The 19,734-nt window shown below is 43.5% G+C and overlaps 1 protein-coding gene across 7 annotated transcripts in view; it reads left to right on the top strand.

Moving 5' to 3' along the window:
- The window catches only part of LOC118396914 (rho GTPase-activating protein 17-like), a 51,316-nt gene that overhangs the window by 10,326 nt on the left and 21,256 nt on the right, over positions 1 to 19,734 (top strand). For all 7 annotated transcript variants that reach the window (XM_052472208.1, XM_052472232.1, XM_035791313.2 and 4 more), the window contains exons 2-4: positions 11,252 to 11,291; positions 18,228 to 18,332; positions 18,917 to 18,993. In XM_052472208.1, the coding sequence (XP_052328168.1) occupies positions 18,240 to 18,332; positions 18,917 to 18,993 (170 nt within the window). In that variant the 5' untranslated portion in view covers positions 11,252 to 11,291; positions 18,228 to 18,239. The remainder of the gene's footprint in view (positions 1 to 11,251; positions 11,292 to 18,227; positions 18,333 to 18,916; positions 18,994 to 19,734) is intronic.

The following is a 19,734-nucleotide window of genomic DNA, read 5'->3' as shown; positions in this document are numbered from 1 at the left end:
AAAGGACCATAGTGTTTAGTCTGCTTCGTGTTTTTTTTCCAAGGAAAAGCTTGTGTCGTAGTATCGCGATACTGGTATCATGACAACACTATCTCTAGGTTTATCTATTTGTAGGTGAGGGATTTTATGGTGGAATGTGTGAGTATCACTGCCTTTTAGGTGGTTGTAGAATATAACAGCTCTTTTTCTGGATTTTGATAATTGGCAGGTATTTCCTAATTTTGCTCTGCATGCATTGTTTAGGATTTTGCATTGTACCTGAAGGATATTTTTGCAGAGTCTCAATCGGGTGTTTGTCCAATTTTGTGAATTCTTGGTTGGTGAGTGAACCCCAGACCTCACAACCATGGAGAGAAATGGGTTCTATTTAACCAATAAGGCCCAAGAGTGTGGTATATGGCCAATATACCATAGCTAAGTGCTATTAAGCATGACACAATGCAGAGTTCCTGGATACAGCCATATACCACTGACCCCTGAGGTGCCTTATTGCTATTATAAACAGGTTACAAATGTAATTAGAGCAGTAAAAATAAATGTTTTGTCATACTCGTGGTAGACTGTGTTATTTGCCACAGCTGGAGTTTGCCAAAAGGCACCTGAAGAGACTATGAGAAACCAAGATTGAACTCTTTGGCCTGAATGCCAAGCCTCACGTCTGGAGGAAACCTGGCACCATCCCTACAGTGAAGCATAGTAGTGGCAGCATCATGCTGTGGGGATGTTTTATCAGAGGCAGTGACTGGGAGACAAGATGGGATCGAAGGAAAGATGAACAGAGCAAAGTACAGAGATCCTTGCTGACAACCTCCTCCAGAGGGTTCAGGACCTCAGACCGGGGTGACGGTTCACCTTCAAACAGGACAACAACCGTAAGCACACAGCCAAGACAACGCAGGAGTGGCTTCAGAACAAGTCTCTGAATGTCCTTGAGTGGCCCAGGCGGAGCCTGGACTTGAACCCGATCTAACATCTCTGGAAAGACCTGAAAATAGCTGTGCAGCAACGGTCCCCATCCAACCTGACAGAGCTTGAGAGGATTTGCGGAGATGAATGGGAGAAACTCCCCAAATACAGGTGTGCTAAGCTTGTAGCGTAATACCCAAGAAGAATCGAGGCTATAAATGCTGCCAAAGGTGCTTCAGCAAAGTACTGAGTAAAGGGTCTGAATAGTTATGTAAATGTAATATTTCAGTTTTTGATTTTGTATAAATGAGCAAACATTTCTAAAAATCTGTTTTTGCTTTGTCATTATGGGGTATTGTGTGTAGATTGAGGGGGGGGGGGGGTATTAAATACATTTTAGAATAAGGCTGTAACGTAACAAAATGTGGGAAAAAAATCAAGGGTTCTGAATACTTTCCGAAGGCACTGTAGAGCATTTCTTAATAGCATGCAGTTCGTTCGGCTTCGATACCTCATGGTTGAGTATTGCTCTGTTACTATAGTGCACAGAGCCCTGTTTTTGAAAGAGAATAGGGACTTTGCTGAGTTTAAGGCTCTAGTTACTGACTGCAGTTTAACATCTGACTTGAGAACAGTTCTCTGTACATTAGCCCCAACCTAAGCAGGATGATCTTAACAGTAAAACTGTACCAGGACCAGTTGGCAAGGGCAAAAGTTACAAGCTACAAAACGGAGGTTACATTACTTGTAGTAGGAATAGGGAAGGTCACAATTCTGTTTGTACACTTGTTTACATGGATATGCTTCTCAATAAAAACGTATTTGAAACAAGCCATTACACTTTATTATTATTATTATTATTATTATTATTATTCAGGCTATTACTTATTAATCAACAAATTACGAAATTCCAGGTTTGAGAGGATCTGCGTTTTTGTATTAACACAACATTATTAATGGAGACAAAATGGTAGGCCGTCATTGTAAATAAGAATTTGTTCTTAACTGACTTGCTTGGCTAAATAAAGGTTAAATAAAATACAAATTAAAAACTGAGTCAAAATCAAGATATGCCTACCTTGTGCTTGTCTGTTGGCTTTTCTGCATATCATGTTTTTTAATACACATCCTATTTCGATGTACAAAACCCATCGGTCTCCGTTTGAATGGTTTTCTCCCACTTTTCTCGAAATATTTGCATAATGTCACACACCCTGCTGTTGCGATCATTCGATGGCATTGGCAAATGTTCTTTGAAGAGAGAACGCCGTAATGAGAGAAAGAATGTAGCGTAAGCTACTGACAATAGGCCTTTTACAAGATTACATTATGACAGGAGCGTTTGATTCTTATTAAAGAGATGGAGTCCAGACAGGCTACTTTAGGAAACTTTCTGAATGGACATAAAGGCCTACAGAGAGAATCAGCTAACTCACACGCACACCGCTGTAAAGGCACCCGTCAATCAAAGCCACCAGTGTATGTCGGACGCGAGCAAATATTTCTCCCTTAAAATGTATTTACAAACCTAGGCCTACGTTAGGCTTTCCGAAAGATAATGATTTGACAAAGTATGAAGGGACTCCTATTCTATAGTATGAAGTAGTCATGCACCGATATGACATTTTTGGCCGATACCAATATCTGATATTTTCCTTGGGGGGAAAAAACGATACTGATTTATACACAAAAGAAATGGTGGACTTTTTAAACATTCAAGTACAGCTAAATAATTAACCGCTGCGTCCGTGTGTGTGTGTTAAGGCACTGCATCTCAGTGCAAGAGGCGTCACTACAGTCCCTGGTTCGAATCCAGGCTATATCACATCCGACCGTGATTGGGAGTCCCATAGGGCGGCACACAATTGGCCCAGCGTCGTCCGGGTTTGGGCGGGCTAGGCCGTCATTTGTAAATAAGAATTTGTTTTTAACTGACTTGCCTAGTTAAATAAAGGTTACACACACTGACCAGAAAGTGTGTTCATGTTCTCAAATGCCATTGAAATGGCAGCAGTGGTTTGATGTCCAGCACATTCATGAGCATGCAATACGACTTTCCTCAGGACGAAATCCTCGACGACCCACTGTGCTGGCAGACTGAGGTTGCTCATGGGGCTGATATAGCTGGTCCAAATGTCAGTCGTGATGCTAATAGCAGCGTCGCCATTTAAAAATACAAATAAATTGTTAAACATTTTTTTAGCGGTGACGCTATTACTGTGTAACTCCGGTAGGGCAACATCTGGAAAATAGTGCACTTGGTAGTGTGTACCGGTGCTCGACCAGTCGGCAAAAGCCAACATCACCTATGACAGTGTGTCCCAGGATAAATGCGCCACTTCCCCATTCATTGAGACTCTCCATGCAGACACACTGATAGATTTTGGTTGGGGCATTTTTGTGGCTGTTTTGTTTGCGTTTGCACCTTTCAACACCCCTCATTATCACATGAATGCACACAACCACTCACTTACACTACTGATCACTGACTACACGCACCAGTTTTGATTGTATTTAGTTTACTTTAGTTAATAAATATATTTTGTTATTCCTTATCTCCACGTTGTGTCCCTTTTTTGTTGCGCGCTTCAGCCGGTTTGTGACATTGCTCACATGGTAAATGATGGTATGAAATCAACCAAAACTTGTTTCTCACAAGTGTAGTCCTTCTGTAGCTCAGTTGGTAGAGCATGGCGCTTGTAACGCCAGGGTAGTGGGTTCGATTCCCGGGACCACCCATACGTAGAATGTATGCACACATGACTGTAAGTCGCTTTGGATAAAAGCGTCAGCTAAATGGCATATATTATTATTATTATTATTATTATTAACAGGTTGTGAACTCTGCAAACAAGGGTTCCACTCCGAGAATGAGAATGGTAAATTGCTGTAATGAATACATGCGTTAATAGAAATGAATGTAACCAAATGACAGGGATTTATGGTAAATTGGCTGTTTCAGAAACGGTAGGGTGCAATATGGGCATTCATGAAAGTGCATTGCAGGCTGACACTGTATAGCCTATGCTAGTATTTTAGTTTGCCGGGATATGAGGTCGGCACTTTTTTTTTGTCTCGCCTAGGGCGTCATATTGGCCAGGACCAGCGTTTGTTAGTCTAGAAATTAAGAAAATATTTTGTATCAAATTAAACCATGCCAGGTTGGAGAGGATTTGTGCATTGTCTATTTGACACAACGTTAGCACATTATTGGCCTCAGAGCCAGAACAACCTTGTTGACTGCTGTTCAATCATTCATGAATAGTAAGACACAACCAACATTTTTTTTAAAGATCGGTTAATTTTAAGTAATGAAAATGTGCATTGTATAGAAGAATTTCCACCCATCAAAAATGTATTTTTACTGAAGTGCCATGGCCTGTAACACTCTACACTCAGGCCCATCTTGGAGATCAGCTGCTCCAGCATCCAAAGGACAGTTGGAAAGAGAAGATGTAGAATATTTCATAGACTGTTAGCAAAATCTTCATGGAGGGGGAGTTGTAGTAATATTTAATATATATAATTTAAACAGTTTTGATGGTTATTTTATTTTCATTAGTCTTCATCCATAACAGTCAATTCAACTACTGCCACAGCCCTAATGGCTCCCTGATACGTACTACACACAAATGCATAATTATGAATGTCATTCTCCTGATGTTTCACATCACAGTGCTGCATAGTAGAGTTCAGTGCTTTACAATACAGTAGAGTTCAGTTAAGTAGAGTACAGTACAATATACTCTACTTTTCTTTACTCTACACTACTGGGCCATACTCACTGTGCTATCCAAACTTTGTCCACTCCGGTCCATCTAGTAGATACCATAGACTTCCAGTCATTGTGCTAATGCTAGTAGCAGGGGACCCAACTGTGGTTTGTGACTACTATAAATTCCCATTGTAGCCAATTCAGTTGCAATAATTCCTTTTTACAGATTTTTTTGGTAATTCCGTTACCAATTTCTCCAGCAGGTATATTTCACTGGTCACCCCCAAAGCCAATTCCTCCTTTGGCTGCCTTTCCTTCCAGTTCTCTGCTGCCAATGACTGGAACTAATTGCAAAAATCACTGAAGCTGGAGACTCATATCTCCCTCACTAACTTTAAGCACCAGCTTATGCATCAATGCACCTTTACATAGCTCATCTGTAAATTTCCCATCCAACTACCTCATCCCCATACTGTTATTTATTTATTTTTGCTCCTTTGCACCCCAGTATCTCTACTTGCACACTCATCTTCTGCACATCTGTCACTCCAGTGTTTTGCTACATTTGAATTATTTTGCCACTATGGCCTATTTATTGCCTTATTAACTCCCTTATCTTACCTCATTTGCACACAATGTTATATATATATTTTTTTACTACTGTATTATTCACTATGTTTGTTTATTCCATGTGTAATTCTGTGTTGTTTGTGTCGCACTGTTTTGCTTTATCTTGGCCAGGTCGCAGTTGTAAATGAGAACTTGTTCTCAACTTGCCTACCTGGTGAAAAAAATAATAATAATTGTATATATATATATATATAAGGCCTGGTGGTGGTATGTAGGACTGGTCTGGCCTTGAGAAAGTGGACCTGAAGACACTTACCCCTGTCTGTCTTAACCACCTGGACCTGAAGACACTTACCCCTGTCTGTCTTAACCACCTGCTACTGAAGGCTAGACTCAGACAAGACTGGGGTGGGTCAGCTGTTGGTCTCTGTGTGACTGATAAATGTTTGGTATGTTCTAGTGTTTGGGTTAGGCTAGCATAGTAGCCGGCCTCTGCCCAGTACCCTGCCCTGAACGTTAGTCACTAGCCGGCTACCACCCAGTTACTCTACCATGCACCTCAGGCTGCTGCCCTATGTATACTGAACAGAAACATGCAACAATTTGTATGATTTTACTGAGTTACAGTTCATGTCATAAATTCATGAATTCATTGGGCCCTAACCTATGGATTTCACATGAAAGGGTAGGGGCGCAGCCATGGCTGGACCTGGGAGGCCATAGGCCCACACACTGGGGAGTCAGGCCCAGCTAGTCAAGTTTTTCCCCACAAAAGGGCTTTATTACAGATGGAAATACTCCCCAATTCCATCAGCTGTCCGGGTGCCTGGTCTCAGACGATCTCGCAGGTGAAGAAGCCGGATGTACAGGTCCTGGGCGGGCGTGGTAACACGTGGTCTGTGGTTGTGACGCCGGTTGGACGTACTGCCATATTCTCTAAAACCACGTTGTATGTGGGGTAGAGGTCGACCGATTAATCGGCATTGGCCGATTTCAAGTTTTATTCTCTGGCAACAGCTCTAGTGGATATTCCTGCAGGCAGCATTTCAGTTGCAAGGTCCCTTTAACTATCCCTTCTTTCTTTTCTCTCCAAAACTCTTGAACGTGCCGTCCTTGGCCAGCTCTCCCGCTATCTCTCTCAGAATGACCTTCTTGATCCAAATCAGTCAGGTTTCAAGACTAGTCATTCAACTGAGACTGCTCTTCTCTGTATCACGGAGGCGCTCCGCACTGCTAAAGCTAACTCTCTCTCCTCTGCTCTCATCCTTCTAGACCTATCGGCTGCCTTCGATACTGTGAACCATCAGATCCTCCTCTCCACCCTCTCCGAGTTGGGCATCTCCGGCGCGGCCCACGCTTGGATTGCGTCCTACCTGACAGGTCGCTCCTACCAGGTGGCGTGGCGAGAATCTGTCTCCTCACCACGCGCTCTCACCACTGGTGTCCCCCAGGGCTCTGTTCTAGGCCCTCTCCTATTCTCGCTATACACCAAGTCACTTGACTCTGTCATAACCTCACATGGTCTCTCCTATCATTGCTATGCAGACGACACACAATTAATCTTCTCCTTTCCCCCTTCTGATGACCAGGTGGCGAATCGCATCTCTGTATGTCTGGCAGACATATCAGTGTGGATGACGGATCACCACCTCAAGCTGAACCTCGGCAAGACGGAGCTGCTCTTCCTCCCGGGGAAGGACTGCCCGTTCCATGATCTCGCCATCACGGTTGACAACTCCATTGTGTCCTCCTCCCAGAGCGCTAAGAACCTTGGCGTGATCCTGGACAACACCCTGTCGTTCTCAACTAACATCAAGGCGGTGGCCCGTTCCTGTAGGTTCATGCTCTACAACATCCGCAGAGTACGACCCTGCCTCACACAGGAAGCGGCGCAGGTCCTAATCCAGGCACTTGTCATCTCCCGTCTGGATTACTGCAACTCGCTGTTGGCTGGGCTCCCTGCCTGTGCCATTAAACCCCTACAACTCATCCAGAACGCCGCAGCCCGTCTGGTGTTCAACCTTCCCAAGTTCTCTCACGTCACCCCGCTCCTCCGCTCTCTCCACTGGCTTCCAGTTGAAGCTCGCATCCGCTACAAGACCATGGTGCTTGCCTACGGAGCTGTGAGGGGAACGGCACCTCAGTACCTCCAGGCTCTGATCAGGCCCTACACCCAAACAAGGGCACTGCGTTCATCCACCTCTGGCCTGCTGGCCTCCCTACCACTGAGGAAGTACAGTTCCCGCTCAGCCCAGTCAAAACTGTTCGCTGCTCTGGCCCCCCCAATGGTGGAACAAACTCCCTCACGACGCCTGGACAGCGGAGTCAATCACCACCTTCCGGAGACACCTGAAACCCCACCTCTTTAAGGAATACCTAGGATAGGATAAGTAATCCTTCTCACCCCCCTAAAAGATTGAGATGCACTATTGTAAAGTGGCTGTTCCACTGGATGTCATAAGGTGAATGCACCAATTTGTAAGTCGCTCTGGATAAGAGCGTCTGCTTAAATGACTTAAATGTTAAATGTTAACTTGAGACATTTTGGCGTTGTCACAAAACGGCACATTTTAGAGTCCACAACACAAGGTGCACCTGTGTAATGATCTTGTTTAATCAGCTTCTTGATATGCCACACCTGTCAGGTGGATGGATTATCTTGTAAAAGGAGAAATGCTCACTAGCAGGGATGTAAACAAATGTGTGCACAGAATGTGAGAGAATAAGCTTTTTGTGCATATGGAACATTTCTGGGATCTTTTATTTTAGCTCATGAAACATGAAACATTGGGTTTATATTTTCGTTCAGTGTGTAATAATAAACGTTTTGTTTTCGAAATGATAGTTTCCGGATTCGATCATATTAATGACCAACGGCTCGTATTTCTGTGTGTTATGTTTACTGAGGAGTGGCTTCTGTCTGGCCACTACCATAAAGGCCTGATTATTGGAGTGCTGCATAGATGGTTGTCCTTCTGGAAGGTTCTCCATCTCTACAGAGGAACTCTAGAGCTCTGTCAGTGACTATCGGGTTCTTGGTGACCTCCCTGACCAAGGCCCTTCTCCCTCAATTGCTCAGTTTGGCCAGGTGGCCAGCTCTAGGAAGAGTCTTTGTGGTTCCAAACTTCTTCCGTTTAAGAATGATGGAGACCACTGTGTTCTTGGGGACCTTCAATAACATCTTCTAAATATGTGAATGTGACCAATAAAAGGTGATTTAGTACAGTGTGCTGTATTTTTACAACCTTTTTCTTTTTGCTCAGAACTGAGGGTAGGCCTACCCAGCGGAGATTATATGTAAGCTGCAAAATGTAGCAATGTGTCTTGTAAAATACTGACTGATGAACGCAGAGTTGAATACTGACGATCAATATTGATTTTTAAGCATACCTGGCTGAGAAAGCTATCAGTAGAATATCAATTGTTCTGTCCTGCGGTTGCCTCATTTCAATCTATGGGCCTCTTATCAAGGTGATCATATCAGTTAAGTGAAAAAATGTGATTTGTTTTTGTGGTTTCCTCATAGCACCCGCACCAAAACAAATGTTATTTGTCACATGCGCCGAATACAACCTTGAAATGCTTGCTCACAAACTCTTCCCAATGATGCAGATAAAAAATAGTAACACAAGGAATTAAATAAAATACACAATGGCACTATATACAAGGAGTACCAGTACCAGATCAATGTGCAGAGATGTGAGGTATTTGAGGTAGATATGTACATGAAAGCAGTGTAGAGTGACTAGGCATCAGTATAGTTGAGGTATTTGAGGTAGATAGTTGAAGTCAGAAGTTTAATAAACACTTAGGTTGGAGTCATTAGACCTTGTTTTTCAACCACTCCACACATTTCTTGTTAGCAACTATAGTTTTGGCAAGTCGGTTAGGACATCTACTTTGTGCATGACACAAGTAATTTTTCCAATTCACTGTATCACAGTTCCAGTGGATCAGTTGTTAACATACACGAAGTTGACTGCATTTAAGCAGTTTGGAAAATGCCAGATGATGATGTCATGACTTCAGAAGCTTATTGACATAATTTGAGTCAATTGGAGGTGTACATGTGGATGTATTTCAAGGCCTACCTTCAAACTTCCGTGCCTGTTTGCTTGACATTATGGGAAAATCAAAAGAAATCAACCAAGACCTCAGAATAAAATTGTATACTATCCACAAGTCTGGTTCAACCTTTGGTAGCAATTTCCAAACACTTGAAGGTGCCACGTTCATCTGTACAAACAATTGTACGCAAGTATAAACACCATAGGACCACGCAGCCTTCATACCGCTCAGGAAGGAGACTCCTAAAGACTAATGTACTTTGGTGCAAAAAGTGCAACTCAATCCCAGAACAACAGCAAAGGACCTTGTGAAGATGCTGGAGGAAAAGGGTACAAAAGTGTCTATATCCACAGTAATTTAAGCCCTATATCTACAAAACCTGAAAGCCCGCACAGCAAGGAAGAAGCCACTGCTCCAAAATCGCCATTAAAAAATCCAGAATACGGTTTGCAACTGCACATGGGATTGTACTTTTTGGAGAAATTTTCTCTGGTCTGATGAAACAAAAATAGAACTGTTTGGCCATAATGACCATCATTATGTTTGGAGGGAAAAGGGGGAGGCTTGCGAGTCGAAAAACTCCATCCCAACTGTGAAGCACAGGGGTGGCAGCATGTTGTGGGGGTGCTTTGCTGCAGGAGGGACTGGTGCACTTCACAAAATAGATACCATCATGAGGTAAGATAATTATGTGGATATATTGATGCAACATCTCAAGACATCAGTCAGGAAGTTAAAGCTTGGTTGCAAATGGGTCTTCCAAATGGACAATGACCGCAAGCATACTTCCAAAGTTGTGGCAAAATGCCTTTAAGGACAACAAAGTCAAGGTATTGGAGTGGCCATCACAAAGCCCTGACCTCAATCCTATAGAACATTTGTGGGCAGAACTCAAAAAGCTTGTGCGAGCAAGGAGGCCTACAAACCTGACCCAGTTACATCGGCTCTGTCAGGAGAAATGGGCCAAAATTCACCCAACTTATTGTGGGAAGCTTGTGGAAGGCTACCCAAAACGTTTGACCCAAGTTAAACAATTTAAAGGCAATGCTACCAAATACTAATTGAGTGTATGTAAACTTCTGACCCACTGGGAATGTGATGAAGGAAATAAAAGCTGACGTAAGTCATAGTCTCTACTATTATTCTGACATGTCACATTCTTAAAATAAAGTGGTGATCCTAATTGATCTAAGACAGATAATTTTTACTAGGATTAAATGTCAGGAATTCTGAAAAACTGAGTTTGTATGTAAACTTCCGATTTCAACTGTATACATGAAGGCAGTGTAAAGTGACTAGGCATCAGGATAGATGAGGTATTTCAGGTAGATATGTACATGAAGGCAGGGTAAAGTGACTAGGCATCAGGATAGATGGGGTATTTCAGGTAGATATGTACATGAAGGCAGGGTAAAGTGACTAGGCATCAGGATAGATGAGGTATTTCAGGTAGATATGTACATGAAGGCAGGGTAAAGTGACATCAGGATAGATGAGGTATTTCAGGTAGATATGTACATGAAGGCAGGGTAAAGTGACTAGGCATCAGGATAGATGAGGTATTTCAGGTAGATATGTACATGAAGGCAGGGTAAAGTGACATCAGGATAGATGAGGTATTTGAGGTAGATATGTACATGAAGGCAGGGTAAAGTGACATCAGGATAGGTGGTGCTCAGGCTTTCACTCATGTGGTTTGTAGTTTCCTGAACTGGGTGACATTCTGTTTGTGCTCCAACCAACCCCTTGTTGTCTCACCAAGGCAACAATGTACCTTACTGATGGTGTTGAATGCTGTTCAAGCCATGTGGTTGGAACCCAGGCTAGTGCAGTGGTGACCCTGACCCTGTTGTGCTGCACTGTGGAATCTAGTATGTCTGGAATGGCCTCATTGCATTGACAGTATTTACACATTCATGCTATCCATCACTATAGTCCTAATCAGGAGCTGTCAAACCTAATCTATCGCCTGTTGTGTTTTCTCATCCACAGAGCAGAGAAAACAGAAGTTCTCAGCGATGACCTTCTACAGGTAAATAAATCATTACCTAGGCTACATTTTCTCATTTACTTTACCACAGGGTTCCCCAACTGGCGGCCTGTGGGTGATTTTTATTTGGCACCCCATGTTTTCTGGAAATCTGTTCCAAAGTATTCCCACGCGTAATAAAGGGAGACGGTATACACTGAGTGGACAAAACATTAGGAACACCTTCCTAATATTGAGTTGCACCCCTTTTGCCCTCAACAGCCTCAATTTGTCGGGTCATGGTACAAAGTGTGGAAAGCGTTCCACAGGGATTCTGGCCCATGTTGACTCCAATGCTTCTCAGTTGTCAAGTTGGCTGGATGTCCTTTTGGGTGGTGGACCATTCTTGATACACACGGGAGGGAAACTGTTGAGAGTGAAAACCCCAGCAGCGTTGCAGTTTTTGACACACACCAGTGCGCCTGGCATCTACTACCATACCCTGTTCAAAGGCACTTCAATCTGTTGTCGTGCCAATTCACCCTCTGAATGGCACACACACACAATCCATGTCTCAAGGCTTAAAAATCCTTCTTTAACCTGTTTCCTCCCCTTCATCTACATTGATTGATTGAAGTGGATTGAACAATTGACATCAATAATGGATCATAGGTCAGTCTGTCATCCATAGAGCAGGTGTTCCTCATGTTTTGTTCACTCAGTGTATATAATTGTATACAAATGTAAGCAAAGTTTGAAATTGTTTTATTCAAATATTTTTTCTGTTTGGGCTTCTTGCGTTCAATTTGCAGTCTACAAATTATTTGTAATTATGTTCCATCCCCCTGACCATCCGCTCAAGTAAAAAAAAAAAACAGCCCGCAGCTAAATCTGGTTGTTGATCCCTGCTCTACCAACTCATTACATACTGTACCACAATCAATGGAACTGCAGAATCAGCATTGTGAATACAACAGGCTAAGCAGAGCCACAGATATTGTCAGGTTCTTCCATATATTGGTAACCAAACAAATTGTAACCACGTTCTGCCAGGAATTCTGATAATCCTTGGTACTAGTGGTGAAAATATGATGACAGTGTGTATATTCTATTCAATTCAGTTTGATACTCTGGGTTCCTCCAGTGCTATTCTCAGTCTGGTTCCCAGGGAAATAGGCAACCCGTTGAGTTTAGAGACAGCAGGTGGAGTTCCTCAGAATTCCGGTTGCTCAGGGAAGACATTCTACACACTCAAAACACATTATTTCTGTCATTATGGAATGTTATTTTGTTTTTCTCTGCCCCACTTGAAGTCAGAGAGGGCGTGTGTGTACACAAACGACGCTACTGAAGAGACAGTCTCCTGCTGTTGCTTCAAGACCTTTTTCTCTTAGTCACATTCGATAAATAGCATGTGGTTGACTGAAGAGAAAAGTATACTGGAAGGAAACGGTCATGGGACCCACACACAGCACTTTGCACGACCGTGTTCTATTTAGATGCATTGTGAGACGTTGTCATGAAAGGAGGGAGTGTCTGTCCAACACAGCTTAGGAATAGCTGCTACTGAGGTGAGGACACTTTATAGTAGCTGACAGTTGACTCTGTTTTGCGTGAGACTTTCCTTTATCAACCTTCCATGGCCCACTGGGATTTTAGACTCCTCTGTCTTCCAAATATCTCTCATGCTGCCATGTCAGTCTGAGAACTCACTGTTGGATCACTCTGCTGTCCATGGAAGCACTGGAGGCAGGTGCTCTATCACCACGGATCAGTTTTTTGCTTCAGCCAACTCCTGTCTCTAGTGCTTGTTGTTATGCCTTCCATGTTTCCTGCTGTGAATGAATGGCATGCATAAGAGGCCTTTTAAAGTGGTCAACAGCGCAAACAGATGAGGCATCCATGCCAGTGTCTTATTCTTAGTCCCATCTGCCTGCCATCACAACACCTGGTCCTCCATGGTGGATTCATGGCATCCCATAATTCCTCTGCTAGCCCAGCTGTCCATATAGCCACATAGCTCAGCTTCCACAGGGGCACCATTTATATCCCAGGCTGCCTGAGGCCACAAAACCCTGCATACACTACATACCAAAAGTATGTGGACACCTTCTTGTCACACATCTCATTCCAAAATCATGGGCATTAAATATGGAGTTGGTCCTCCTTTGCTGCTATAACAGCCTCCACTCTTCTGGGAAGGCTTTCCACTAGATGTTGACGCATTGCTGCGGAGACCTGCTCCATTCAACCACAAAATCAAATCATCAAATCAAATTCTATTTGTCACATACACATGGTTAGCAGATGTTAATGCGAGTGTAGCGAAATGCTTGTGCTTCTAGTTCCGACAATGCAGTGATAACCAACAAGTAATCTAACTAACAATTCCAAAACTACTGTCTTATACACAGTGTAAGGGGATAAAGAATATGTACATAAGGATATATGAATGAGTGATGGTACAGAGCAGCATACAGTAGATGGTATCGAGTACAGTATATACATATGAGATGAGTATGTAGACAAAGTAAACAAAGTGGCATAGTTAAAGTGGCTAGTGATACATGTATTACATAAGGATGCAGTCGATGATGTAGAGTACAGTATATACGTATGCATATGAGATGAATAATGTAGGGTAAGTAACATTATATAAGGTAGCATTGTTTAAAGTGGCTAGTGATATATTTACATCATTTCCCATCAATTCCCCATTATTAAAGTGGCTGGAGTTAGGTCAGTGTCAATGACAGTGTTGGCAGCAGCCACTCAATGTTAGTGGTGGCTGTTTAACAGTCTGATGGCCTTGAGATAGAAGCTGTTTTTCAGTCTCTCGGTCCCAGCTTTGATGCACCTGTACTGACCTCGCCTTCTGGATGATAGCGGGGTGAACAGGCAGTGGTTCGGGTGGTTGATGTCCTTGATGATCTTTATGGCCTTCCTGTAACATCGGGTGGTGTAGGTGTCCTGGAGGGCAGGTAGTTTGCCCCGGTGATGCGTTGTGCAGACCTCACTACCCTCTGGAGAGCCTTACGGTTGAGGGCGGAGCAGTTGCCGTACCAGGCGGTGATACAGCCCGCCAGGATGCTCTCGATTGTGCATCTGTAGAAGTTTGTGAGTGCTTTTGGTGACAAGCCGAATTTCTTCAGCCTCCTGAGGTTGAAGAGGCGCTGCTGCGCCTTCTTCACTACGCTGTCAGTGTGAGTGGACCAATTCAGTTTGTCTGTGATGTGTATGCCGAGAAACTTAAAACTTGCTACCCTCTCCACTACTGTTCCATCAATGTGGATAGGGGGGTGTTCCCTCTGCTGTTTCCTGAAGTCCACAATCATCTCCTTAGTTTTGTTGACGTTGAGTGTGAGGTTATTTTCCTGACACCACACTCCGAGGGCCCTCACCTCCTCCCTGTAGGGCGCCTCGTCGTTGTTGGTAATCAAGCCTACCACATGTTCTGTTGGTAATCAAGCGTTAGTGAGTACGGGCAATTAGGCCTGGTTCGTAGTCTGCCTTACAATTCATCCTAAAGGTGTTCTATAGGGTAGAGGTCAGGGCTCTGCAGGCCAGTCAAGTTATTCCACACCGATCTCGACAAACCATTTCTATATGGACCTCGCTTTGTGCACAGGGGCATTGTCATGATGAAACAGGAAAGGGCCTTCCTTAAACTGTTGCCACAAAGTTGGAAGCACAGAATCTTCTAGAATGTCATTGTATCCTGTAGCGTTAACATTTCCCTTCACTGGAACTAAGGAGCCTTGCCCAAACCATGAAAAACAGCCCCAGACCATTATTCTTCCACCAAACTTTACAGTTGGTGCTATGCATTGGGGCAGGTAGTGTTCTCCTGGTATCCCCGAAACCTAGATTCGTCCGTCGGACTGCCAGATGGTGAAGCGCGATTCATCACTCCAGAGAACGCGTTTCCACTGCTCCAGAGTCCAATGGCATTGCGCATGGTGATCTTAAGCTTGGGTGCGGCTGCTCGGTCACGGAAACCCATTTCATGAAGCTCCTGGCAAACAGTTATTGTGCTGATGTTGCTTCCAGAGGCAGTTTAACTCTGTAGTGGGCGGTCCTGTTCTGTCACCTTATGTGGCCTACAACTGTGCTGTTGATGCTCCTAGATGTTTCCACTTCTCAGTAACAATACTTACAGTTGACCGGGACAGATCTAGCAGGGCAGAAATTTGACTTGTTGGAAAGGTGGCATCCTATGGCGGTGCCACGTTGAAAGCCACTGAGCTCTTCAGTACAGGCCATTCTAATGCCAATGTTTGTCTATGGAGATTGCATGGCTGTGTGCTCAATTTTATACACCTGTCAGCAACGGGTGTGGCTGAAATAGCCAAATCCATAATTTGAAAGGATGTCTACATACTTTTGTGTATATATAGTGTAGTTCTCACGCACTCCAGAGAAAGTTTACTGTAATTTGTTCAATGGCTCTGTGTGATGATGGCTCTGGCATGTTGTAATCTATAATGGGGAGTCTTCCTGAGCTCTTTCCAGTCCGGATTCTGCTTTAGCCAATTATAGCTGTCTCCTTTACTCTGTCAGGAACGAGAAACCAACCTGGTTACCAAGCAAGCTTAGACTGACTTCAAAACAACAATAAATGATATTCACAACAGCGGAATTATGGGTACTAGTGTTGTCTAGGAATCCAACCCTCTTCTATGTTGTTTACTGCTGTTTGTGTTTAGACACAGACACGCTCTCACACCCTTTCTCTGGCTAGCCGTGCCGTGTGCTTGTCTGGACATCTTATCAGTCCTGGCACAAACACACTGGTCAGTCACATTACAGTGGGGATTCCCTGCTCAGTGGATGTGTCATAGACCAAACTAGGCTCTGAGCTGATCAGTTGGTCAGACAGAAGTTGTTGTAATCTTTCAGATCCTTCTGGTCTGTTTGTTTGTCTGTTTAGTCCTTTGTCTTCAGTCTCTTTTGATGTCTCTCTCTGTGGGATGTCACTGTCTGGGAAGTCTGTCTGTGTGGGAGGTCAGTCTCTGTGTATGATGTTGGGGTGAGTGTGTTATGTCTGCGTGTAAGAATGTGATGGTAAAGAGAAAGCGACAGTGGCACCCCTGGCGCCATGTAATCAAAAACACACACACATCCCCAGGATCTCCTCCCGTAGAGAAGAATGAGGTAGAACTCCAGTCAGAGGAATCCCCTGTTCCTGTGCCATGTGCTAACAGGGCCCAGCCCGAACACACAGCGTTCCCCGTTCCTGTGGAGGAGGCTGGATACCCCCTCCACACTGTCTGACCCAAGAGAGAGTGGGAGAGCGGTAGAGAGAGCGGTGTGGAGGAATCAGCCGTTGGAATACTTGAGTTCGAGTTCTGTTTCAGTAACACAATTGTCATGGTTTCTGTTGATCTGTTCTGACAGTCTGTCCATCTGTCTGTCTGTCCTATTCCCAAAGGCATTGTACTGAGCTGTCAATTTCTCCTCCCTCCCCCTCTAGTTTTCTGTGCAGGTGCATTTAGTATTACATCCTTGCTTATTTTTAAAACAGACACTCTATGTTCCAGACTGGGCATGATCTGTACAACAGACACTCCATGTTCCAGACTGGGCATGTTCTGTACAACAGACACTCCATGTTCCAGACTGGGCATGTTCTGTACAACAAGACACTCCATGTTCCAGACTGGGCATGTTCTGTACACCAGACACTCCATGTTCCAGACTGGGCATGTTCTGTACAACAAGACACTCCATGTTCCAGACTGGGCATGTTCTGTACACCAGACACTCCATGTTCCAGACTGGGCATGTTCTGTACAACAAGACACTCCATGTTCCAGACTGGGCATGTTCTGTACAACAAGACACTCCATGTTCCAGACTGGGCATGTTCTGTACACCAGACACTCCATGTTCCAGACTGGGCATGTTCTGTACACCAGACACTCCATGTTCCAGACTGGGCATGTTCTGTACAACAGACACTCCATGTTCCAGACTGGGCATGTTCTGTACAACAGACACTCCATGTTCCAGACTGGCAACAAATAGCATAACAATGGTCTAAAGAACTGTTTGAAAAATACATTTCTATGTAGTTTGTTAGACAGATTGCAGACAACACTTTGGAAGTTGCCATACAGTTTCACCATCTGACAGCTGTACAAGGCTGTGGCCTTGTTCCTCTGCAGTATTAAGTCGTTTTCTGCCCTGGCTTCAGAGTGCTGTGAAATCACAATTGTAGAGCATTCATCTGCTCTTTTAATGCTCCAAACAGCAGTAACAGCCCAGCAACAGTCTCCATGAAGACGCTTCCAATGAGTCATCCGTTGCATAGAAAACGTTCCTATGTTGTCCAGCTGGGAGAGGCCGGTAATCATTCATGCCTGACCTTTGACCTCCATGTAGCTGACTGGACTTCAATGAAGCAGCCGTCAACAGGCAGGGATGAGGGAGATTAGAGGAATATAGTTACATGTCAACACCATTCATTCTACTGGACAGAGTTGTCAGAGGACCAAAAGGGCTGAGAAAGATGGATCAGTGCAGTTCTAAACTACAGGCATAACCCTTCAACTCAGTGTCCCTGTCCCTAGGAACTGTCTACATCTTCTGCGCCACAAAGCTCCTCCACCAACATTTGTTTTTATAAACAGAGTTGAGTTCCCTTTCTTACTGTGACAAAGTAGTGCGGAACATATTGGATTCCTAACCTTGTTATGAAACACAAGACGATGCATTTAATCATTCAACATACGGGTTTTATGAAAATCGTTTCCCGTGTCTATAGCCTGTAGCTGCTTTACCACCGAGCTGTATACTACATTGACTTGTTAATTGTTTACTCCATGTGTAACTCTGTGTTGTCTGTTCACACTGCTATGCTTTATCTTGGCCAGGTCGCAGTTGCAAATGAGAACTTGTTCTCAACTAGCCTACCTGGTTAAATAAAGGTGAAATAAAAAATAAAATACATCACAGTAAAGATCTGTCTGTATGTAAGTGGTCGTTTGTCGTGCACAGATTGAGCGGCGCATGGAGATGGTACGTGTGGTCTCCCACAACACACACAAGAGGATGGTCACGTGTCTGCAGGGCCACATTGGCACCGACGCAGAGAAGAGACATGTAAGTACAGGTATCATTAACATTATTCCTGACCAAATTGTCTGAATCACTAGATCAAAGATAAGAATATATTTAGGATTTATTTCCCATTAACTCTTCACCTACCTGATTAACACTAGATTAGCCTACCCCCTTGAAAATAATGTTATATATCAGCAATTTGTGTTTTTTTTGTTTACCTCATGATCCAACATGTACAATTGTGTCAATGCCAGTCCGTACCACGCCTATACACAGGAAATGGTCAGGTAAAAAGACACATGTTTACTTTCTCATAGCTACAGTTCTAGCTCTGCTCAACCCTCCTTCCATGTATTTCAGTACAGCTTTATGGGAATAGAAAGGAATGATGAGACATCATACAGTGTCTAGTTGTTACAGTATGTCAAATTAGCTCTTAATATCACAATAACTGTAACATCCTCATTATTTCTACCGTTCTATATTGTCCAACTTAATGAAAAGGGACTTTCCATTGATAAACCCTCAAAAGGAAAGCACTAGAAACATCTTGTTGGTGCCTCCGTTGGTATCTAATAAATGTATACATATCTCTTTTCCCTTTCTACAAACACACCTCACAGAAAAAGCTTCCTCTGACAGCGCTGTCTCAAGCCATGGTGGACGGAGGCAGTCAGCTGGGAGAGGAGTCTCTGATTGGGTGAGTGAGGGTGAATTGACAGGTTAGACAACCAATCGTCTATCTGACACTGGTTATATGGAACAGATGAACCCAAGAGAGATGGAGAATATGTGGCTAACAAACTGACCCAATTATTATCAGCGGTCTTTTCAGTCATTTCTTGTTTTTGTGGAGGATCAGGAAGTGTCTAGAGTGGATGTTTATCCACATAATGAGGATGTTTGCCAGACTGATTCTCCATTTAACAGAACGAGCTACATTGTTGCCTTGTTCGCATAGTAAGACAGTGACAGAAACAGACAGGCATTCAGACTAGAGGATGTAGAAACTACCCAGAGATTTACTGTTACTGTCTGCTTTTAGGAGGAAGTGAATCTCTCATTTGACAACTTGCCAAAGTTTAATATGATGTATTTGTGGATGCAGAATGATGGATTTGGAAGGTATTGTCAAAGGTGATGAATGTGACATGTACAGTACTAGTCAAAAGTTTGGACAGGCACTATTTTCTACATTGTAGAATAATAGTAGTAACCAAAAAAGTGTTAAACAAATCCAAATATATTTGAGATTCTTCAAAATAGCCACACCTTGATGACAGCTTTGCACACTCTTGGCATTCTCTCAACCAGCATCATGAGGTGGTCACCTGGAATGCATTTCAATTAACTGGTGTGCCTTGTTTGAAAGTTAATTTGTGGATTTTCTTTCCTTAATGCGTTTGAGCCAATCAGTTGTGTTGTGACAAGGTAGGGGTGG

The sequence above is a fragment of the Oncorhynchus keta genome, chromosome 2 (assembly GCF_023373465.1).
Source record: "Oncorhynchus keta strain PuntledgeMale-10-30-2019 chromosome 2, Oket_V2, whole genome shotgun sequence".
NCBI classification, from domain to species: Eukaryota; Metazoa; Chordata; class Actinopteri; order Salmoniformes; family Salmonidae; genus Oncorhynchus; species Oncorhynchus keta.
The sequence above is the reverse complement of the archived record's forward strand: the minus strand, read 5'-3'. Positions and strand labels throughout refer to the sequence as shown.